The following is a 24,853-nucleotide window of genomic DNA, read 5'->3' as shown; positions in this document are numbered from 1 at the left end:
ATTCAATATACTGAATGCAATTATTATTACTTTTTTTTTTTTAAGGTACGGGGAAAACACTGCTAGCCAGAGCTGTGGCTAGTCAATTAGACTGCAATTTCTTAAAGGTAAAAGTACTATTTTAGTTCTTAGACAACCCAATTTATTGCTTCCAGCAATTCTTGAAAACAGTGTCAAAATTTATAAAATGTGTTTACAGTTGAACTGTAGCTGGAGGATTTATGTAAAGGTCTATTCTTATTTTCACTCATGTTGTGAAATATGAACGTTTTTCTAAAAACATGACATAATAAGGTTCATTCTCGACATCTTTTTTAGGGTGTGTGTGCGTGCATGCGTGCTGTGTTGCTAGAGCTGATTTAATGATAATGGACAGTACATGCCTTGTGCATTTTTTGTTGCATAATGTTCAAAAGAGGTTTGCAATCAGGGTAGTGTTATGCCCCTGTTCTTATTAAGCAGCTACTTCATGTCTCAAGACACAGCCTGATCACTTGAGAAATCACAATAACATAAAAGACAGGTTTGAGGTAATCCAAATTTTATACAACCTTCACGGCATGATTTTTTTTCAAAGCTCCCAGAAGGAAGAATACTTTTTGCTATTAAAAGTAGAAAAATGTGACTGTTCACCCTTAATTACAAGTTGTTTTTTTTTTCTTTCTACTAGTTAGTGTATTGTCAAAACACTAAAATTTACTCAGATCATTCTCTAAGCTGTCAGTATGTTTAGAACTTTTAATATTGTGGCATCTAGCGCACTACATTTGGAGATGGTTCTCCTTTAGTTGACGAGGTAACATGTAATGCTGTGTCAGCATAAAGGTCATTGTTTATAAAATTACCCATAACATTTTATTTTAAAATTTGTTATGGAATATTTTACATGTAAAGATAATTAAATCTAGGTTTTTGCATATGTAATTTCTACAAATAGGTCGTGTCCAGTTCCATTGTTGATAAATACATTGGAGAAAGTGCACGGCTGATCAGAGAAATGTTTAACTATGCAAGAGATCACCAACCATGTATTATTTTTATGGATGAAATTGATGCAATTGGTAAGAAAGTTTAACATTAATATAATATATAGTATTGATAATGTTTTATTATAAAATTGTAGCTTGACTAACTATTTAAAATATATTTCATTTTGTCATTATGTGTATTAGGACTTGCATTAACCACGTCCAAAATAAGAATCTGGATATGAATAAGTGCAATATCATCATGACACATATTGTGAATTTGTTTTTTATGTGTTAGCTTTGATTCTCCACTGTACTGGAATAGGGATGCTTCAGTTAGGTTTTTGAATACTAGAATCCCAGAAGCTTGTGAAAATATTCGTAATGCCGGGCCACCTTAATTTTACTTACACGTCCTCATCACTGCGTACCAATATTGTCTTTGTTTTGCAAATGTGTCAGTCGGTCGCAGGCAGGTAGCCTGATATCCCATCCCTCACCAAGGCAGCTGAAGTCCGACACAAAATACACACAGCTGATGTCTGTTTATCTGGGAGTGAGATGTCTGGAATTGTACAGGAAAATAATATATTGTTATACTGCTGCTAGATAAAGGAGCATATTTGAAGAACAGACATATACAGGTTGCCCTAAACCTGATGTAGAATTTACCATTGTTTTAGTCTGTAGATTTCAAACAGTGAGAATAAATCACATTCCACAAAGTGATACCATGGGGTAACTGTGTTGAAGCAAAATGTCCCATTGGTACAATTGATGTAAAGAGTGTATGCTATTTTAACAGTAACTGTTATTCAGAGACTTAAGATATTTGCTGCAACATATGAAGCAATGCAAAACCTATCTAATGTACACTTACCTTGATCACATTTAGAACCAGAACAGAGTGCCTGTTAAGAATACATAGTGTAAGTCAATAATTAGTTGAAAAGAATGAATAGACCTGAAAAGGAAGGTTTTTTTTTTTCTGAAAAAATTAATATCAAACATGGTGGTGTTTCAGATTCAGAGCAGAGGCAAAATGCAGACACTGAACAGAACTTATCTCGCTATTATATCAAGATATAATTGCTTGTTAGTTATGCTTGATATTTTTAAAACTTACATTGTACTGAAATCATTAGCAATATGAAATTTTACCTATATTGTTCAGCACCAGTTATATGTACAATATATAAAATAATTTACATTTTTAAATTGTTTACCCTGTTTTTTTCTGTTATAATAATTTACTTGTCTCCATATCTTCAGGTGCTTTAATTTGACAACGTTTTATGAAGGATACTCTAGTATCATGTCTAATAAATTTGATAGTTTCTTTTATTTACCTATAATTGTGTCTGCTAATAATTCAATTCATCTTAGGTGGTCGGCGCTTTTCTGAAGGTACTTCAGCTGACAGAGAGATACAGCGGACTCTGATGGAGGTAGGTTATTTGCTATTCTGTCTCTTTCCCTCCTTTGCCACCAAAGTTATATTAAGGTTGTGGAAGAAGACTCTTTGTGCATATTTACCGTGTATGGCATTATTCTTAATTTAATAATTTTTTTTCTTTTCTCATAAATAACTGTTCAGTTGCTGAACCAGATGGATGGTTTTGATACCCTTCACAGAGTGAAAATGATCATGGCAACTAATCGACCTGATACTTTGGATCCTGCACTTTTACGTCCAGGCCGACTTGATCGCAAGATTCGTAAGGATTACATTTTATAGTTTTAGCTATTTGGATGTAAAAACTGTTTTGAAAACCTTTGGAAATAGGTATAAATATAATATACTAAAGGTCATTTTATTTATACCTCCTACATCCCCAACCCTGTCCCCCCCGAAATACCAAAGTGTTCAACAGTGACAGGATATGTTCAAATAATGCTGTATAAATCAGGTAGGCATGAACATATTGTTAAAAATTAATGTTAACAGGAATGTGTAAGAGAGTATAATTGGGGTCAGGCATTTGAATCAATTAAATAACATTTAAGTTTGGATTTATGATTTCCTGCCATGATAACAATTGCAACAGTTTAAGTGTCTTGGACTTCACAGCAGAGATTTGATGAAGTGTCTCATGTCATGAATGACCAAAACAGATTTTGAAGGACCTCAGATGAAACATAATAAGACTGTTTAAGCTGAAAATGGTCACAGAAGGCTTTCTAAAGACCCATGCCATCCACAATCTCGTTCTAGCTTTGAAACATAGTGAAGGAGGGCATCATGCTTTTGAGGCTGCTTTACTTTCCCAGGCACCCAAATGGCTTGCAATCATATTTGGAAATGTAGCATTATATTAGAACATCTACCAGAAGCACAAGTATATATATATATATATATATATATATATATATATATAAAAAATCCTTAAAGTGAGAATTTAATTTTATTCCAATTTCAAATAGTTTAGAACATCAGTTACCCATGTATTTGTTAAGTTGTTTCTTTCACCTTTGGACCCTACAGCCCCACTGTAAACTGCAAGAACAGACAAGGTATGTTTAAAATAAAAAAGACACAATTTCAAGTGGCAAATTGTTATATACTGTGATTGTGAAGAAAAAATATCAGCTTGAAAAATACGAAGTTATCATTTCATTTTCTTGTAAGGAATTTTAATGTGTTACTTGGCTTGTATATTTTTCTGTTTTCTTTATTGAAAACAAATTATATGATGTAATGCACATTTTTTGTAATACCTGACAAATTTAAAATATAATATATTTGTTTCTGTTATTTTGTATTGGTATTAGGCAAGACTGTATGAGTACCTTTATACTGGTGTCAAGTAAGGTCAGGCAGGTTAACCATTACAGCAGGGGTGCCCAATACGTCGATCGCGATCGACCGGTAGATTGGAAAGGTAGTGCAAATAGATTGCGTTGCATTCAAAAAAATTTTTTTAGATGTTAGTCTATCATATATCCTCCCTATGGCATTTGCCACTTGATTGATATACAGGGCGGCCAGTCTGAGATCTCTTTTCTTCTAACACATGGGTCATCCCGCACGCACAATCAAACGCACGAGGCTACTGCAAAACTCTGGCTATCTAAGTGATCTAGTTAGCCTTCCAATTTATATAGACTAAAGAAGGGATATGAAAAAAAAAATTGGTGGGGGGGCTGGACATGTGAAATTGAATTTTTTTTCTCACAATGTCACAATCAAAGTGCGTTTGTCTGATCTGTCAATCTATCATTGCTATTCCAAGTAAGGAAAATGTGGAAAGGCACTTTCGAATTGTTCATAAAAACTACGAAACTGACTTCCTTCCAAAACGCGATCTGAGAAAGAAAAAGGTGAGAGAACTAAAATCACAGTTAATCAGACAGCCATCATATTTCACTCGGCTGAATTCAAAAGCAAAGGCAGATACCAAAGCACTGTTCCGGGTGAGTCACTCGATCATTAAGCATAAGAAGTTCTTCCAAGATGGAGAAATGATAAAAGAGGCCTTTGTTGAGGCAGATGGCTAGGGGGAAATTCCTGCTGAGATTTCGAGACCCCTGGCTGGAGATAAAGGAGTTTCTCCTTGTCATTAAACATGCGGAATACAAGCAACTTAATGACGATCAATGGCTGCTAGACTTGGCATTTTTTTTACCAATCTGACCAACATGTTGAATGAGCTTAATTTACAACTGCAAGGAAAAGACAAAACCATGGTCAATATGATTAGCTCAGTTAATGCTTTCAAACGAAAAATGTAACATCTGTCCTCAAAGCTGTAGCGCCATGATTTGGGGAACATCCAAAACCTCGCGTCAGAACTGGAGACGCAGTGGAAGGCGTGTGCGCAACTTGACAGTATACGCTACACAGAGCAGATTGAAAATTGTCTGTCAGACTTTGACAGACGGTTTCAAGACTTTGCTTTACTTCAGCCAATCACTACATTTATGTGCTATCCATTTAGGGAAGATGTTAAAGGTGATTCACTCGCATTAAAAATTGCAACACTGTTTCACCTAAAACTCCTCTACAGTGGAGGATGAGATTTTGACACTACAGGATGACATTCAGCTGAAGTCTGGGGCTCATGGACAGTTTTGGAACTTACTCACAGAGGAAAAGTACCCAAACATGAGGAAATGTGCTACCTCCTTGAACTGCATTATTCGGCTCTACTTATTTATGCAAGTCAGCCTTTTCCCATATGAAGATTATTAAGTCCAAATACCGTAGTGACCATAAATGTATTGAATTGTTATTGTGCCATAAGGGTTATTCAGTTATGCAAGGTACGCCAACATATATTTTATATATAAAGTATACTCGTGTGTGTGTGTACATAATATATACATACAGTCATATGAAAAAGTTTAGGAACCCCTCTTAATTCTTTGGATTTTTGTTTATCATTGGCTGAGCTTTCAAAATAGCAACTTCCTTTTAATATCTGACATGCCTTATGGAAAGAGTAGAATTTCAGCAGTGACATTAAGTTTATTGGATTAACAGAAAATATGCAATATGCATCATAACAAAATTAGACAGGTGCATAAATTTGGGCACCCCAACAAAGACATTACATCAACACTTAGCTGAGCCTCCTTTTGCAAATATAACAGCCTCTAGACGCCTCCTATAGCCTTTGATGAGTGTCTGGATTCTGGATGGAGGTATTTTTGACCATTCTTCCATACAATATCTCTCCAGTTCAGTTAAATTTGATGGCTGCTGAGCATGGACAGTCTGCTTCAAATCATCCCATAGATTTTCGATGATATTCAAGTCAGGGGACTGTGACGGCCATTCCAGAACATTGTACGTCTCCCTCTACATGAATGCCTTTGTAGATTTCCAACTGTATTTTGGGTCATTGTCTTGTTGGAATATCCAACCCCTGCTTAACTTCAACTTTGTGACTGATACTTTGAACATTATCCTGAAGAATTTGTTGATATTAGTTTGAATTCATCCAACCCTCGACTTTAACAAGGGCTCCAGTGATTGAACTAGCCACACAGCATGATGGAACCTCCATCAAATTTGACAGTAGGTAGCAGGTGTTTTTCTTGGAATGCAGTATTCTTCTTCCACCATGCAAAGCACTTTTTGTTATGACCAAATAAATAGTCCAAAGCACTTTGTTCCAAAATGAATCTGGCTTGTCTAAATGAGCATTTGCATACAGCAAGCGACTCTGTTTGTGGCATGAGTGCCGAAAGGGCTTCTTTCTCATCACCCTGCCATACAGATGTTCTTTGTGCAAATTGTGCTCAATTGTAGAACGATGTACAGATACACCATCTGCAGCAAGATGTTCTTGCAGGTCTTTGCAGATGATCAGTGGGTTGTCTGTAACCATTCTCACAATCTTGCGCGTATGCCGCTCCTGTATTTTTCTTGGCCTGCCAGACCTGGGTTCAGCAGCAACTGTGCCTGTGGCCTTCTATTTACTATTACATTCCTTACAGTTGAAACTGACAGTTTAAACCTCTGAGATAGCTTTGTGTAGCCTTCCCCTAAACCATGAGACTGAACAATCTTTGTTTTTAGATCTTTTGAGAGTTGATTTGAGGATCCCATGCTGTCCCTCTTCAGACGAGAGTCAAAAGGAAACACAACTTGCAACTGACCACCTTAAATACCTTTTGTCATGATTGGACACACCTATCTATAAAGTTCAAGGTTTAACGAGCTAATCCAACCAATTTGGTGTTGCAAGTAATCAGTATTGAGCAGTTACATGCATTCAAATCAGCAACATTACAAGGGGACCCACATTTTGTACAGCCAGTTTTTCACATTTGATTTAATTTCATACACCTAAATATTGCTTCACTAAAAATTTTTCTTTGAAAAACACCCCAGTACTCAGATGTTCCTAGGAAATGAAAGACATTCAACAAAAAAGATAACAGTGGTAAGTAAATTATTATGCAGGCTGAGAGGGGTTCCCAAACTTTTTCATATGACTGTATATCATTTTTAATGTAGGTAGATCATTTTGACCTGGTCATTTTAAAAGTAGCTCGCAAGCCGAAAAAGTGTGGTCACCTCTGCATTACAGTAATATTTTACATGTGTAAGATGTTAATTTTTTTTAATTCTTCAGCATATTTCATTCCTTTTTTATTGGCTTTTATTTGACTTAGTAAAATCTTGGAAAGTTGTCCAAGGCTGATATGCACATTACTGCAACAGAATTATTTTAAATAAGGTATATTAGCAGATTAATATTAGTATCATACAAACTATCTTTAACTTCATATAATGTATTTTTTTAATACTTTTTCTCAACTGTCTTATTCAGAAGTGTGATCTTAAACTTTGACATTAATTGTGCACTGTTTATTACCTGTTTATTTCACTTTCAGTATTGAACTCATGTATGAATGTTTTAGGTGCTTTAGATATTTACAAATCTGAAGAAAAGCTACAGTAATAGTGAAGAATGATTCAGTTTTACATTGGGGTGTTTTGCCAAATGAGTAACATGTTAGGTCACTTTTACTGTCCTTGTAGACATTGAGCTGCCCAATGAACAAGCCCGTCTTGATATCTTGAAAATTCATTCCGGACCTATCACAAAGCATGGAGAAATAGGTGAGTGGTTTGGGTACTGTCATACCTATGGGAACTAATTTAAATATTGCTTTGTAATGAGTTAACAAATCAGCCATTAGTATGTGATTGTAAACAAATTCAGAGTACAACCTGATTGGTATGCACATGAAAGAAAAAATTAGTTGCAACTTAATTTGTTAGTTCTCTCTGTTTTCATTCTTGTAATATTTTTTTGTCTTTCCCTCTTGGTCTATTATAAATGTGGGACACTGTGAGTCTTAACATATTTCTATACATGGAGTAATTCATTGTACTCAATCGCTATCATAGTGCAACGGTAAATAATCAGTAATCTATAACCTAAGAGCTGCATCATGTATTTATTGTTACGTGCTTCAGCAGGGCTAGATTAATCACATATTGTTTATCATTTCAGCAACCTTGTCAGAATTATATATATTGCATTGTAGTATATATATATATATATATATATATATATATATATATATATATATATATATATATATATATATATATATATATATATATATATATATATATATACACATATACATATATATACATACATATACAGTGGGGCAAAAAAGTATTTAGTCAGCCACCAATTGTGCAAGTTCTCCCACTTAAAAAGATGAGAAAGGCCTGTAATTTTCATCATAGGTATACCTCAACTATGAGAGACAAAATGAGGAAAAAAAAATCCAGAAAATCACATTGTCTGATTTTTGAAGAATTTATTTGCAAATTATGGTGGAAAAAAAATTTTTGGTCAATAAAAAAGTTCATCTCAATACTTTGTTATATACCCTTTGTTGGAAATGACAGAGGTCAAACGTTTTCTGTAAGTCTTCACAAGGTTTTCACACACTGTTGCTGGTATTTTGGCCCATTCCTCCATGCAGATCTCCTCTAGAGCAGTGATGTTTTGGGGCTGTCGCTGGGCAACACGGACTTTCAACTCCCTCCAAAGGTTTTCTATGGGGTTGAGATCTGGAGACTGGCTAGGCCACTCCAGGGGCCTTATGTATAACGCCGTGCGTAGAACTCACACTATAACATGGCGTAAGCACAAAAGCGGGAATGTGTGTACGCACAGAAAAATCCAGATGCAGGAATCTGTGCGTATGCAAACTTTCACGTTCTTCCACTACATAAATCCAGATCAGCGTGAAAAGTAATGCACGTGCACGCACCTTCTGTCCCGCCCCAACTCCTCCCAGAATTATGCCTATTTGAATATACAAATCGATATAAATAGCCTTCTGTGAAAAAGACAATGGGAAAAGCATGGGGGGAAAATATAAGAATTTCAGGGAATACCAAGTGGAGGCAAAAGAAAAACGTACTATTTGTTGGTTTAAACAGTGGTATAATCAACAAAAGAAAGTTGATTGAGTGACATAGTGTCGGAGAAACTTGAAAGCTCAAGTTCACAAAGTCGCACAGTACCCGAAATAAAAAAGAAGTTGTCACATACCAAAGTCAGTGTGAAAAGGCGACTCGTAGTGGACCGTCTGAGTGTCATATGAAAGATTATTAGGGTACGGGGGGGAAAAAAGCACGAAATGTCAACTTTAATCTCGAAATATCCACTTTAATCACGTACTTTATTTTGTCATTAAAGTAGAACATCATAAACTTCATCTTAAAATCGTTTATTTTACTAGTTTCTCAAGTAGCACGTTAAATGCTTTGTTCTGTGTTTGATCTTCTATAGTATGTGCTCTATGTGTGTGAATCACTACGTGCTTCCGTTCTTTCTCTTTCTCCGACAGGACACAGAATCCGTTACATTCGTGATATTACAGCTCTCTGAATAATTAAAATACTGAGATGTATATGTGATATCTTTTTCATAATGATAGGAATGAAAGCATGTTATTAAACATGGGAACACGGTGGCGCAGTGATTGTTCATATCTCACGCAAGAGGCTTGCTGCGCCATGTGCGACCTTCGATGAAATAATTTATTACAGAAGTACTGTCTCTTTTAAACGTACTAACCTTCAATTCTTGTCCTTACTTTTCTTTCTCCAAATACCCAAATGCCACACAATCAGCTCTGTAATAGACATTAAGCCATCTGTAAGCTTAGAACGCCGATTCTTCAAAACTTTTAAGGAACATTGAAATATCTTCGTAGTACATGTTTAATTATTCTATCCGTCTATCCTTCCAGTGTTGCGTCGGCACCAGCAAGAATACAACGCAATGCAGGAGCTATCCTTGAACTAGTTAGCGCTGCGGCACCGTGTCCTCACATGTTTAATTATTAACAATACAGATTATTTAAATGAAGTTAGTTTTATCTGTATACTATAAGCAACATATTTTGCTGCATTTCATCTTAAAAATGATATTGTCATCATACGCGCTTTATAAAGTGGTGCAGGTTGTGCAATATTATAACTGTAGTGCAAATTTACAGTGGGGTAATTGTACTTATAAACAATTCTACAAGGAGCACTTGATGGACTGAGTGCTTTTATAGTTCTTGGGATGAAACTGTTTCTGAAAAGCGAGGTCCGTACAGGCTTTGACGCGTTTTGCCGTGGCTGAGGTAGTGTGTGCTTGAAACTGTATACCGATAATTCTCTTTCCGATCATCTGCTGCTGTGATTCCCCACTCAGATACAGTGATATAAATACTCTGAGTGGTGCAGTGAGAGTAATATGGAAAAAGATGATCCGCTGTGGCAACCCTTAACGGGAGCAGCTGAAAGAAGAAGAAGATGCAGTGAGCATAACAAAGCTAAAGTAGTTATGGTATTTGGAATACTATGGCTATTCCCTGGACCATTATATTGCTACAGGTTAATTACAATCCGATGCATTACACTAATAAACAATATGCAGTTAATTTCAGTGTATTTATAAAGCCGTGTCAGAAAAAGCCACATCAGAAATGTGGGTCAAAGAAAGAAAGGGTGATCACACAGGAACAGTAGCACTGCTTTGACGCTGGGTGCTGCCAGTCTGCAAAACTGAGCGGAGAAATTGCGTACGCCATGGTATGAGGTACCGTGGAAATGTGTGTGGCTTTACGCCAAGTTTAGGTTTTATACATCGCGATTTGAGCGTGGAAACGTTCATACGCAACATTTCTGTGCGTACGCACCATTTATACATGAGGCCCCAGGACCTTGAAATGCTTCTTACGAAGCTACTCCTTCGTTACCCGGGCGGTGTGTTTGGGATCATTGTCATGCTGAAAGACCCAGCCACGTTTCATCTTCAATGCCCTTGCTGATGGAAGGAGGTTTTCACTCAAAATCTGACGATACATGGCCCCATTCATTCTTTCCTTTACACAGATCAGTCGTCCTCGTCCCTTTGCAGAAAAACAGCCCCAAAGTATGATGTTTCCACCCCCATGCTTTACAGTAGGTATGGTGTTCTTTGGATGCAACTCAGCATTCTTTCTCCTCCAAACACGAGGAGTAGAGTTTTTACCAAAAAGTTCTATTTTGGTTTCATCTGACCATATGACATTCTCCCAATCCTCTTCTGGATCATCCAAATGCTCTCTAGCAAACTTCAGACGGGCCTGAACATGTACTGGCTTAAGCAGGGGGACACGTCTGGCACTGCAGGATTTGAGTTCCTGGTGGCGTAGTGTGTTACTGATGGTAGCCTTTGTTACTTTGGTCCCAGCTCTCTGCAGGTCATTCACTAGGTCCCCCCGTGTGGTTCTGGGATTTTTGCTCACCGTTCTTATGAACATTTTGACCCCATGGGGTGAGATCTTGCGTGGAGCCCCAGATCGAGGGAGATTATCAGTGGTCTTGTATGTCTTCCATTTTCTAATAATTGCTCCCACAGTTGATTTCTTCACACCAAGCTGCTTACCTATTGCAGATTCAGTCTTCCCAGCCTGGTGCAGGTCTACAATTTTGTTTCTGGTGTCCTTTGACAGCTCTTTGGTCTTGGCCATAGAGGAGTTTGGAGTGTGACTGTTTGAGGTTGTGGACAGGTGTCTTTTATATTGATAACGAGTTCAAACAGGTGCCATTAATACAGGTAACGAGTGGAGGACAGAGGAGCCTCTTACAGAAGAAGTTACAGGTCTGTGAGAGCCAGAAATCTTGCTTGTTTGTAGGTGACCAAATACTTATTTTCCACCATAATTTGCAAATAAATTCTTTAAAAATCAGAAAATGTGATTTTCTGGATTTTTTTTTCTCATTTTCTCTCTCATAGTTGAGGTATACCTATGATGAAAATTACAGGCCTCTCTCATCTTTTTAAGTGGGAGAACTTGTACAATTGGTGGCTGACTAAATACTCTTTTGCCCCACTGTGTGTATGTGTATATATATATATATATATATATATATATATATATATATATATATATATATATATCATATATATATATATATATATATATATATATATATATATCTATATATATCATATATATATATATATATATCTATATATATCATATATATATATATATATATATATCATATATATATATATCATATATATATCATATATATATATATATATCATATATATCATATATATACACATATATACATATATATCATATATATATATATATATATATATATATATATTGTAGCAGATAGAGGTGTGGTCCACCTCTTGAACCCTCAGGTACCACTCTGAAAACCAGGTGAAAGTATAATCACTATTTATTTTTCTACTATACCGTGCACAAAGCACCCTCCACTCCACACTCATAAATCACAATTCTCTTACAAATAATACTCTTTCCTCCTCGCCCAGACACTTCGCCCTCCTACCTCCCAGCTCAGCTCAGTGTCTGGGCTTTCCCACAATCCTTTTATACACCCTGACCCGGAGGTGTTCCTGTCCAATCAGTCCACAGTTCCTTATTCCTTCCGGGTCAGGTTAAACAGTCCTTTTCTTCAACCCAAGAGCACATCGTTCCTTCCTGTCACGTGACCGTGACATACTCCCAGGTTATAGGGCACATAAGAGCCTACAAGCCCCCCTACAGCGACGACTGGTGGCCCCCAAGGTATCCAGCAGGGCTGTGTATAAACACTACATAGTCCATGAGGCCCTGCTGGAACTCGGGGCACGATCATGCTGTCGGGAGAGCTCCTCCTGGGGGTGAGGGCCGGAATATGTAGCCGGCCATCCATCACAACATAATATATATATATATAATACACATATAATATACATATACAGTGGGTACGGAAAGTATTCAGACCCCCTTCAATTTTTCACTCTTTGTTATATTGCAGCCATTTGCTAAAATCATTTAAATTAATTTTTTTCCTCATTAATGTACACACAGCACCCCATATTGACAGACAAAAAAAAGAATTTTTGAAATTGTTGCAGATTTATTAAAAAAGAAAAACTGAAATATCACATGGTCCTAAGTATTTAGACCCTTTGCTGTGACACTCATATATTTAACTCAGGTGCTTTCCATTTCTTCTGATCATCCTTGAGATCACCTTCATTTGAGTCCAGCTGTGTTTGATTATACTGATTGGACTTGATTAGGAAAGCCACACACCTGTCTATATAAGACCTTACAGCTCACAATGCATGTCAGAGCAAATGAGAATCATGAGGTCAAAGGAACTGCCTGAAGAGTTCAGAGACAGAATTGTGGCAAGGCACAGATCTGGCCAAGGTTACAAAAAAATTTCTGCTGCACTTAAGGTTCCCAAGAGCACAGTGGCTTCCATAATCCTTAAATGGAAGATGTTTGGGACGACCAGAACCCTTCCTAGAGCTGGCCGTCCGGCCAAGCTGAGCTACCGGGGGAGAAGAGCCTTGGTGAGAGAGGTAAAGAAGAACCCAAAGATCACTTTGGCTGAGCTCCAGAGATGCAGTCAGGAGATGGGAGAAAGTTGTAGAAAGTCAACCATCACTGCAGCCCTTCACCAGTCAGGGCTTTATGGCAGAGTGGCCTGTCGGAAGCCTCTCCTCAGTGCAAGACACATGACAGCCCGCATGGAGTTTGCTAAAAGACACCTGAAGGACTCTGAGATGGTGAGAAATAAGATTCTCTGGTCTGATGAGACCAAGATAGAACTTTTTGGCCTTAATTCTAAGCGGTATGTGTGGAGACAACCAGGCACTGCTCATCACTTGTCCAATACAGTCCCCACAGTGAAGCATGGCGGTGGCAGCATCATGCTGTGGGGGTGTTTTTCAGCTGCAGGGACAGGACGACTGGTTGCAATCGAGGGAAAGATGAATGCGGCCAAGTACAGGAATATCCTGGACAAAAACCTTCTCTAGAGTGCTAAGGACCTCAGACTGGGCCGAAGGTTTACCTTCCAACAAGACAATGACCCTACGCACACAGCTAAAATAACGAAGGAGTGGCTTCACAACAACTCTGTGACTGTTCTTGAATGGCCCAGCCAGAGCCCTGACTTAAACCCAATTGAGTATCTCTGGAGAGACCTAAAAATGGCTGTCCACCAACATTTACCATCCAACATGACAGAACTGGAGAGGATCTGCAAGGAGGAATGGCAGAGGATCCCCAAATCCAGGTGTGAAAAACTTGTTGCATCTTTCCCAAGAAGACTCATGGCTGTATTAGCTCAAAAGGGTGCTTCTACTAAATACTGAGCAAAGGGTCTGAATACTTAGGACCATGTGATATTTCAGTTTTTCTTTTTTAATCTGCAACAATTTCAAAAATTCTTTTTTTTGTCTGTCAATATGGGGTGCTGTGTGTACATTAATGAGGAAAAAAATTAATTTAAATGATTTTAGCAAATGGCTGCAATATAACAAAGAGTGAAAAATTGAAGGGGGTCTGAATACTTTCCGTACCCACTGTATGTATATATATATGTGTGTGTGTGTGTATATATGTATATATATATATATATATATATATATATATATATATATATATATATAGCATATACAGTGTTTGCAGGTGCAAGCTAGAGTCTCTTCACATGTGAGGTGAGGTATACGTTCATCCTTAAAAAGTTATATGCCCTAAATTACTGCATGGTTGTACAGCTGAGTAGGAGATTGCTGCAGCACAGAGCATCACACATTCAAAGTTAAAAGGTTACTCATACTGGACAAAAAACTGTCTGTTTTGTTGGTGACAATAGGTGTTTTCAAGCATAATACTAACAGAGTTGGAAATAAGTCTCAAATTATAATGAAAAGATGAATAATCCTGCATTTTGCTTAGGCTTATACGGAGAACCACAAAGCCGAGTCTAGCGATGTGAATATTAAGGCCCTGTCCACATGGACGTTCAGATTCTGGTTAAATGAATGCATGCTGAACGACCTAGGTGTTTAAGTTGTGTTTTGTTGTGGCTCTTAATTGACATCATTATGAGTATTTTTATCTTGTGGGGTTCAAGGTTCATCCTTCATTAGATTCACAAAATATTGATCAGTTGGCTTTATTAGATCTAAACATTGACCTCCTTGTGTTAAAAATCTTCCTGACGTAGGCAGAGAAAACATTGCCTCTGCTACTGGATTGACTGTCTGACTGGGGTTATGTTCCCAGAGCACCCGCGAATTGTGAAAAACCGCGACTTTTGGATATGGTTAAAAAATGCCTTTTAAATGCCTATTTTAATAGATTAAATCCAAAATACAGTATGCCCCCAAAGCACTTTAATTTTGTTGCAAACTCAGCTTAATACATTACCTAAAAAATTACTTTAATATATTATCTAAAAACAGAATGTAAAGGTAAACCCGTATACTGTACAGTACTGTACTGCTATGTCTCCCGCGGTGCTAGAATGTAAAATACCGATGTTACCGCTATACGTACTATAATTCATGCAAGCGTGTTTTCTTTGGTATGCGCTGTCGTTTTCTTTGTTATAAGCAGAGTAAATGCATAATAATTTCATTTAATTAAAATACAGTAAAATGTATGGGTACTCACCAATGATGAATGATATTGATGATGAAGATGAAGTAGCTGTGCAGTACGATGCAGAGAATTTAAAACTCCTCGGGTGGCACCTCTTCTACAGGCGCTTCATGAGGAGTCGTATCTTTGGATGGGTCTTTTTCGGGTGGGGTTTCGTGCTGGCTTTTCTTTATAGGTTTCAGGAACATTGTGATGGGAAGTTGCTGTCGTTGTTTCTTCATGGTGGCGAGGAGCGTTTTATATGTCTGAATGGCAGCATCGATGCCATTATTAACTGTGAGAGCCCGAACCATATAGGGATCCCATGCATCAATCATCCCTTGTAACTCCTTCGATGTCCGAATAATCTGGGACAGACTTTCCAATGTCAGGCCCTGCTCCTCTTGCACTGGATGTCTCTTCCTCCTCCTCTTCGCTGGCAGACTTTTCAAATCCTCGTCCGTCAGGAGTTCAGAGTGGGCATCGATAAGGTTGTTCACCTCATCTTGAGTGATGCCGTCAAAACCTTTGCCACCCAGTATCTTTGCCAGTTCCACGGCCTTGTCGACAGCGTCATGCTGAATGTTTTCGGGTGATAAGCCCTTGTTGTCATAGACACACTCTGGCCACAGCTTCTTCCAGCAGGCGTTGAGGGTTTCCTTTTTCATCTCCTTAAGAGCAGCTTGGATGACTGACAGGCACGTCGTGATTGTAAAGTTATGCCCGTAACCCTTCAATGTAAAATTCTCGTCCGCGTCCATTGCATCCACAAGGTATTGGAGAGAAATCCAAGTATAAAGAGCCTTGAAGGCACGGTTTATGCCTTGATCCATAGGTTGGATGAGGGAGGTGGTGTTGGCAGGAGTTCAGTCTGAACTCCCTCGTAATACAAATCCAAAGGGTGGCCGCCAGCATTATCCATAATAAGCAACACCTTGAAGTCAATGCCTAAGTCGTGGAGGTATTCCTTGGCTTGAGGGATGAAGCACTGGTGAAACCAGTTTGAAGCAAGGACTTTGGTAATCCAGGCTTTAGGGTTGTGCATCCAGAAGACAGGCAGCAGGTTTTTATTTTTGTTCTTAAGGGCCCTAGTGTTCACTGATTTGTAGATGAGGCCAGGTTTCATCACAGCATTGCCACACATAATAAGTGTCACTCTGTCCTTCTGTGCCCTAAACCCTGGAGCTTTGGCTTCATCCTTCATGATGTAAGTTCTGAACGGCATCTTCTTCCAGAACAAGCCAGTCTCATCCATGTTAAAAACTTGTTCAGGTTTGTATCTCTTCTCCTCTATGATGTGCCTAAATGTCTTGGGGTACTTCTCCGCAGTTTCTTTGTCAGCAGAAGCTGCCTCTCCATGTAGAGAGATGCTTTTAATACTAAATCGCTTCTGAAAACGATCAAACCAACCCTTACTGGCTTGAAAATCTTAAGACTCCAGTGCTGTTGATGGTCCTGGTTGCGGTTCTTCGGTACCCTCTACATTGTCTCCTGTAGCGAACTGCTGGTACAATTTCCGTGCTTTCTCACAGATGATGTTACCGTTCAAGGGGGGAAGTTTTTCTTCCTGCAGTCGGTAATCCACAATGCCAAGGCAGATTCCATCCTGACGATATTTTTATTCCTTACGGTTGTACCCTTTTTGGCACTATCAGAGAAACTTACAGCAACGGTACTCTGGATCGCTGCCTCGTTTTTCTATATATAGCGTACGGTGCTTTCATTAATGCCATAGTGGCGCGCTACTGCAGCATAACCTTTTAGTTCCCAGAGCAAATCCAGTAGTTCAACCTTCTCCTGGAGTGTTTTAAACTGCTTCTGGCGCTTAGGCTCAGAGCCAGAAGCCTTAGAAGGTGCAGGGCGTTTCGAGGATATCTTATGCGTTTTAATAAAAACAAAATGAAAACAATAACAAAATGGAGAACACGAGGACACTCAGCTGGAGATGCGTCACAGGGCAACACTCCATCAGCAGCAAGGAGAAATGAATAACGCTCTCAGATTGGCTACTTTCACCATCCCAAACCGCGTTTCCCTCAGCAGTGGTAAACCCACTCACCTGGGGCCTCATGTATAACGCCGTGCGTAGAACTCACACTATAACATGGCGTAAGCACAAAAGCGGGATTGTGCATACGCAGAGAAAAATCCAGATGCGGGAATCTGTGCGCACGCAAACTTTCACGTTCTTCCACTACATAAATCCCGATCAGCGTGAAAAGTAACGCACGTGCACGTGCCTTCTGTCCCACCCCAACTCCTCCCAGAATTACGCCTCTTTCAATATGCAAATCAATATAAATAGCCTTCTGTGAAAAGACAATGGGAAAAGCACAGGGGGAAAATATAAGAATTTCAGCGAATACCAAGTGGAGGAAAAGGAAAAACATACTATTTGTTGGTTTAAGCAGTGGTATACAACAACAACAACAACATTTATTTATATAGCACATTTTCATACAAAAAGTAGCTCAAAGTGCTTTACATAATGAAGAGAAGAAAAATAAAAGACAAAATAAGAAATTAAAATAAGACAACATTAGTTAACATAGAAAGGAGTAAGGTCCGATGGCCAGGGTGGACAGAAAAAACAAAAAAAAACTCCAGAAGGCTGGAGAAAAAAATAAAATCTGTAGGGGTTCCAGGCCACGAGACCGCCCAGTCCCCTCTGGGCATTCTACCTAACATAAATGAAATAGTCCTCTTTGTAGTTCGGGTTTTTCACGGAGTCACTTGATGCTGATGGTCATATAGACTTCTGGCTTTTAATCCATCCATCATTGTTGGAACATCATGGTGCTTTGGGTAGATGGTGGTGGCGCACGAAAGAAAGTTGATCAAGTGACAGAGTGTCGGAGAAACTCGAAAGATCCAAGTTCACAAAGTCGCACAGTGCCCGAAATAAAAAAGAAATCACATATCAAAGTGGCCGTGAAAAGGCAAGTCGTAGCCCACTGTCTGAGTGTCATATGAAAGCTTATTAGGGTACAGAAAAAAAATAGGCACACAGTGGGGAAAAAAGCACGAAATGTCAACTTTAATCTCGAAATTTCACGTAGTTTATTTTGCCATTAAAGTAGAACATCATAAACTTCATCTTAAAATCGTTTATTTTACTAGTTTCTCAAGTAGCACGTTAAATGCTTTGTTCTGTATTTGATCTTCTATGTGCTCTATGTATGTGAATCACTACGTGCTTCCGTTCTTTCTCTTTCTCTGACAGGACACAGAATCCATTACATTCGTGATATTACAGCTCTCTGAATAATTAAAATACTGAGATGTACACGTGATATCATTTTCATGATGATAGGAATGAAAGCATGTTATTAAACATGGGAACACAGTGGCGCAGTGATTGTTCATATCTCACACAAGAGGCTTGCTGCGCCATGTGCGACCTTCGATGAAATAATTTATTACAGAAGTACTGTCTCTTTCAAACGTACTAGCCTCCAATTCCTGTCCTTACTTTTCTTTCTCCAAATGACCAATCGCCACACAGTCAGCTCTATAATAGACGTTAAGTCATCTGTAAGCTTAGAACACCGATTCTTCAAAACTTTAAAGGAACATCGAAATATCTTCGTAGTACATGTTTAATTATTCTATCCATCTATCTTTCCAGTGTCGCGTCAGCGCAAGAATACAACGCAATGCAGGAACAATCCCTGAGCTAGCTAGCGCTGTGGCACCGTGTCCTCACATGTTTAATTATTAACAATACAGATTATTTAAATGAAGTTACAGTTTTAGCTGTATAATATAATCAACATATTTTGCTGCATTTCATGTTAAAAATGAATACCGTCATCATATGTAAATACGCACTTTATAAAGTGGCGCAGGTTGTGCAATATTATAACTGTAGTGCAAGTTTACAGTAAGGTGATTGTACTTATAAGTAAACAGTTCTACAAGGGGCACTTGATGGACTGATTGAGTGCGTTTAGAGTTCTTGGGATGAAACCTTTTCTAAACCGCGAAGTCCGTACTGGGAAGTCTCTATAAAGCGTTTTGCAATGGCTCAGGCAGCGTCTGCTTCATGCTGTATACCGATATTTCAGCTGCTGCTGTGATTCCCCACTCAGATACAGTGATATAAATACTGCGAGAGTAATATGGAAAAAGATGATCTGCTGTGGCAACCCTTAACGGGAGCAGCTGAAAGAAGAAGATGCAGTGAGAGTTACAACGCTAAAGCTGTTATGGTATTTGGAATACTGTGGCTATTCCCTGGACCATTATATTGCTGCAGGTTAATTACAATCAGATGCATTACACTAATAAACAATATGCAGTTAGTTTCAGTGTATTTATAAAGCAGCGTCAGGAATGTGGATCTAAGAAAGAAAGGGTAACCACACAGGAACAGTAGCACTGCTTTGACGCTGGGTGCCGCCAGTCTGCAAAACCGATCGGAGAAATTGCGTATGCCAAGGTATGAGTTACCGTGGAAATGTGCGTGGCTTTACGCCAAGTTTAGGTTTTATACATCGCGATTTGAGCGTGGAAACGGGAGTACGTAACATTTCTGTGCGTACGCACCGTTTATACATGAGGCCCCTGGAGACGTGTCACGTGGCAACACTCAATCAGCAGCAAGGAGAAATGAATAATGCTCTCAGATTGGCTACTTTCAGCATCCCAAACCGTGTTTCCCTCAGCAGTTGCTTTCTGTTCTCTCTACAGCACAGTATTGCCACGAAAAAAGCCATAAAAAATTGCAGAGGATATTTCCGCTTTCCCGCTAACAATTAATAGTTAGGTTCTAAGGAAAAATCCGCGAATGACTGAGTCCGCGAACCCTGAACCGCAACTTCGCGGGGGTCTACTATATATATACAGTGGAACCTTGGTTCACGACCATAATTCATTCCAAAACTCTGGTCGTGAACCGAAGCAACATCCCCCATAGGATTGTATATAAATACAATTAATCTGTTCCAGACCGTACGAACTGTATGTAAATATATATATATATATTTTTTTAATTTTTAAGCACAAATATAGTTAATTATACCATAGAATGCACAGCGTAATAGTAAACTAAATGTAAAAACATTGAATAACACTGAGAAAACCTTGAACAACAGAGAAAACTAACTGCAATAGTTCACGCTATAGTGCTAGGAACCACTCGCTAAAAACACTTTTTTTTTTTTTAATGAGTTTTAAGCACAGGGGAAAAAATGAACATTTGAAAAATCCGTAATTTAATAAACCACCAAGAAAAGTAACATTGCAACAATGCAGGCTATGAACCGATCACTGTAAACAGAACTGAAAACAAAAATAAGCCTTCTCTACCTTATGCGTCCCTCCCTCCCTCTCTCGCTCGCTCTCTCTTTTGGGAGCCTGGAGCACCTGTGTGTGTGTCTCTGTAGCGCGCTCCTGTGTGTGTGCGCGCCTCTCTCGCACTCCTGTGTGTGTGCAGGTCTGTCTCTCTCTCTCTCTCTCTCTCTGCCTGTGTGTTTGCTCAACGCTGCCTGTGTGTGTGTGCACACGGCTCTCTCTCGTGAGCTGCCTGTGTGTGCGTGGCTCTCTTTCGCTGCCTGTGTGTGTGCACTCTCGCTCTCTGTCTTGCTTGCTGCACAGGAAATGCACAGGGAGAGACTGAACATGCACAAACTGAAAGGGAACCTGGCTTGTTCGTATACCAAGTGTGTGGTCGTGAACCGAGGCAAAAGTTTGGCGAACTTTTTGGTCGTAAACCGATTTGTACGTGTACCGAGACCTTTGTGAACCGAAGTTCCACTGTATATATATATATATAATATATATATACACACTGAAATGTAATTATGGGACATATCCAGTCTTCCAGAACATTAAATGAAGGACTTGTAAACACAATACAGATGTTTTCTTTGGCAGAAATTGATGTCAAGAAAAAGCTGCATGCAATGTTTTTTTGATACCATCCAAATGCGCATCCAGCTGAACGCAAGTGGTGAATCCATGGTCATCCTAACACTACAAATGACAGGAAAAACCATCAGTTCAGACGTCCATGTGGACAGGGCCTCAAACTGACTATACTCAGTATTAAAACATTAATATGATTGCCAAAGTGTGATGTATTTAAACTATTTTTCAAGTATTATTTTGATTAGTGTAAGGTGAACTATTGCAATAATCTAGTCCCAACTTTTATTTCCACCAGTAGGCTATACTATGCTTGCATAGCAACAACAGTAAATTAATCCAAGCAACTACCTACAGTACTAACAATTTAGTCTCATCCTTCACTCTTCCCAGTGACCCTGCAGTTATTTGTACAGCAGAAAAGCGAAATGCACCCTGCTATGTAAATCACTAGAACCTAAAACATTCTACAGGAATAAGCAATAGACGAGGTACCTATTTGTTTGAATTGTCAGACTTTGTGATGTGGTCTCTTCCCAGATTACGAAGCCATTGTGAAACTGTCTGATGGGTTTAATGGTGCTGACCTAAGAAATGTATGCACAGAAGCAGGTATGTATTCAAGTTACTGGTATATAGTAGGGGCAGGGAGAATGTATAGAATATGACTAATGCAGGTACTATGTCAACTAAGTAAAGGGAATTCTCAATGGTGTGCATTTTCAAGGCCAAAAACATTTTAAATAATCTTTTGTGGCACATTGTATGACAGTATTTAAATATGTTGAAGTTAAATACCAAATCTTAAATCATAACAAAAATCTTGCTGGGTGTATAAAAATTAGTTTTGCATTATGGGGAAGATGGCAACAGAAATGGAATAAAACGTTTTGATATAATTGGTAATTACGTCAGCTTTAATCATAGTAATGTTTTAATGTTTTGAATTGCTGTTTTAACAGTAGCAACAGTTTAGTTACATATTGGAAGTTTTGTGAAGATATTGACACATTTTAAACACTGTTGAATATATATATTTTTAGGCATGTTTGCAATCCGTGCAGACCATGAGTATGTGACACAAGAAGACTTCATGAAAGCTGTTCGCAAGGTGGCAGACTCTAAAAAGCTAGAGTCTAAACTAGACTACAAACCTGTATAACACCTGTCATTCCACTGTGATATCGGGGCATGCTGTACCACTTTGATTAAAACAAAAAAAAAAAAAAGTAAAGTTTGCTTCACACCTTTATAAATGTATTCATTTACATTATAGCAAACTACTTGCCTTGGTACAAAAAGATAATATTCAGAAATGTTTTGTAGTATAATGATCCACATTTTTGGTTTTGGCTCTTGGCAGTAAAAGCCATAAATGTCTTGAAATGTTTTCACTGTAGCATGTATTTTCATTCTTTGTTTCTATCAGTCTTATTATCAAGTGTCCTCAGTAAAGACTTTGATAATATGGTTTTACGATTCTTTGGGTTTGCCCACATCCAAAGACTCAAATAAAAATGTTCAAAGGAAATGTTTATGTGCAAGTCATTTACATGTTTAGGGGTTTGGTGCATAATTATTTTTATTGGTAACAATTTTTAACTAAAACTATTTTAACAATCTTTAATAAATGTTGCTGATTTTTCACTTTGTAACATCAATAATTAGACGACTGAAATACCTGGAGCAATTCAATTTTTATTCGTCAATAAGAAGCCATATCTTGACTGATGCCATCTCTCAAGCAAGGAATGTGAATTCTGAAATCAAGAGGAATTCAAACCCTTATAAAGAAAAGAGCAATGTAGAGTGCAAGAATAGGAAGTTGCACTCTCTCTACTGAAGCACACTGTCTGGTGGAGCTTACACCCTCTTCCTGTGCTTGTGCGCGTTTTTCTGTGAGCGTTTTGGTTTTCCCAAAGATGTGTGTACTTGTGATTGACAGTGAATATGCCAAGTGACTGACTGGTGCTCTGTCTGAGGACAGTTCCTTCAGTGAATCCTGTGCTACTGGAATAGGTGCCAACCCCCTGTGACACTGAACTTGATTAAGTGGGGTGGATAATGTATGGACCTTCAGTCTTCAATGCCCAAAAAATGTATTCCATTTTAACCAGCTAAGAAATAACAGTAAATAAAACTGACATGGTTTGAAAGGTGCAGTATGATTTGTGAAAGTGAAACATGCATACAGAAGATACCCAAACCAATTAAAGTGACTTCAACACCTACACTCAGTGATTCAAATTAGTCAGTGGAGTGGAAAAATGTCATAGAGTGGGCAAGCCACAAATATAGATGTGAATAAGGGTGACCCTGTGTTCGGATTCAGCGGGTTGGAAAATGGATGGATGGATGGATAAGGGTACATAATGTAGCTGTCCAGAGAATTTATACAATTGGTGCAGAGGAAGCAAAATGTAACCTTTGTAGTCCACTAAATTGATTTAGAAACTGACCCCAGTCAAACTAAGCTAAAATTATAGTGAGTGAGTAAGAAAAAGAGCTATGGATGACAAAACTGGTATACAAAGGTAAAGAAGAAATATATATTAAAAACAACGAAACAGAGACGGGTGCAAAAAAGGATAAGTAATGAGAAACAGTGAAGATACCCATGAAAGAGATACACACAATCAAGAAAAGATATAGAAACAGACATGAGACTCATTACAAATCAACATTAATATCTAATCAAGAGCAAAGTTTTAATATGAATATAGTATCTGCACAAGTTCTTAAAAGAAAATGTGATTATAAGGAGTGTTGTTAAGAAAGGCACTGCAAAACTGTGGTTACCTATCTTGTTGTTCTGCCCTTTTTTTGATTGAGGGGGCAGAATAAAGGAAATTCTAGAGTTAAAATATTACAATTTAAGTCAATTCCAGAACAACACCTAAAATGACCTGATATAAATAATTGACAGAAAGGACAATGAAAATATTTTTTGTATTGTGTTAAAACAAAAAAACACTTTGACACAGTTCAAACTCCAGGAAACTGTCTTTATTGGGTGCCATGCAAAGTTCTGCACATCCAGTTTTGCTATTCTTCAAAGTGACTCTTCCATTTAAGAAGATAGTACATTACTGTCACTAATGCTGGAATGTGACAAAGGAATCCCCAGAATCAGATCCTACCTTCCTGCCCTGTTTTAACTAAAATGTATTTACTAGCTCCACTTTGCTTCTTTTTCCCTTTTACTTCTTTTAGAACTACTCCTACACAGACTTAACAACTGCTGAATACTCGTGATACATTCGACTCTTTCTAATACACAGCAAAAGTCAAAACATTCCATTTTAATGTTTATCCAACAATAGCTGACAATAGTCAGTTCCATTCTGTATGTCCAGATTCCATTCAGGCTAACCACATTTCCTCCTTACTATTGCTACCTATAAAAAGATTCCCCAGTAGACCTAGTCTACTATCCACAAGTAACTCTCAAAAACCACACTTTATGACAGTTCTTAATCCCAGCTGTCATCCTACTTCCCAACACTAAATCCACTTCTGAACTTTTAACTTGTTTGTTTGAGGTACCATCAATCACTCTATAAGCCTGATACCCCATGACCAGGCAC

The 24,853-nt window shown here is 38.2% G+C and overlaps 1 protein-coding gene across 1 annotated transcript in view; it reads left to right on the top strand.

The window, feature by feature from the left end:
• Positions 1-22,797, top strand: part of psmc6 (proteasome 26S subunit, ATPase 6) — a 29,601-nt gene extending 6,804 nt beyond the window's left edge. Inside the window, exons 8-14 of the mRNA XM_028821464.2 lie at positions 46-107; positions 938-1,061; positions 2,355-2,416; positions 2,566-2,686; positions 7,462-7,542; positions 21,807-21,878; positions 22,310-22,797. Of these exons, the coding sequence (XP_028677297.1) occupies positions 46-107; positions 938-1,061; positions 2,355-2,416; positions 2,566-2,686; positions 7,462-7,542; positions 21,807-21,878; positions 22,310-22,428 (641 nt within the window). The 3' untranslated portion in view covers positions 22,429-22,797. The remainder of the gene's footprint in view (positions 1-45; positions 108-937; positions 1,062-2,354; positions 2,417-2,565; positions 2,687-7,461; positions 7,543-21,806; positions 21,879-22,309) is intronic.
• The last annotated feature ends 2,056 nt before the right edge of the window (positions 22,798-24,853 follow it).

Source organism: Erpetoichthys calabaricus, chromosome 16, assembly GCF_900747795.2.
Source record: "Erpetoichthys calabaricus chromosome 16, fErpCal1.3, whole genome shotgun sequence".
In the NCBI taxonomy this organism is placed as follows: Eukaryota; Metazoa; Chordata; class Cladistia; order Polypteriformes; family Polypteridae; genus Erpetoichthys; species Erpetoichthys calabaricus.
The sequence above is the reverse complement of the archived record's forward strand: the minus strand, read 5'-3'. Positions and strand labels throughout refer to the sequence as shown.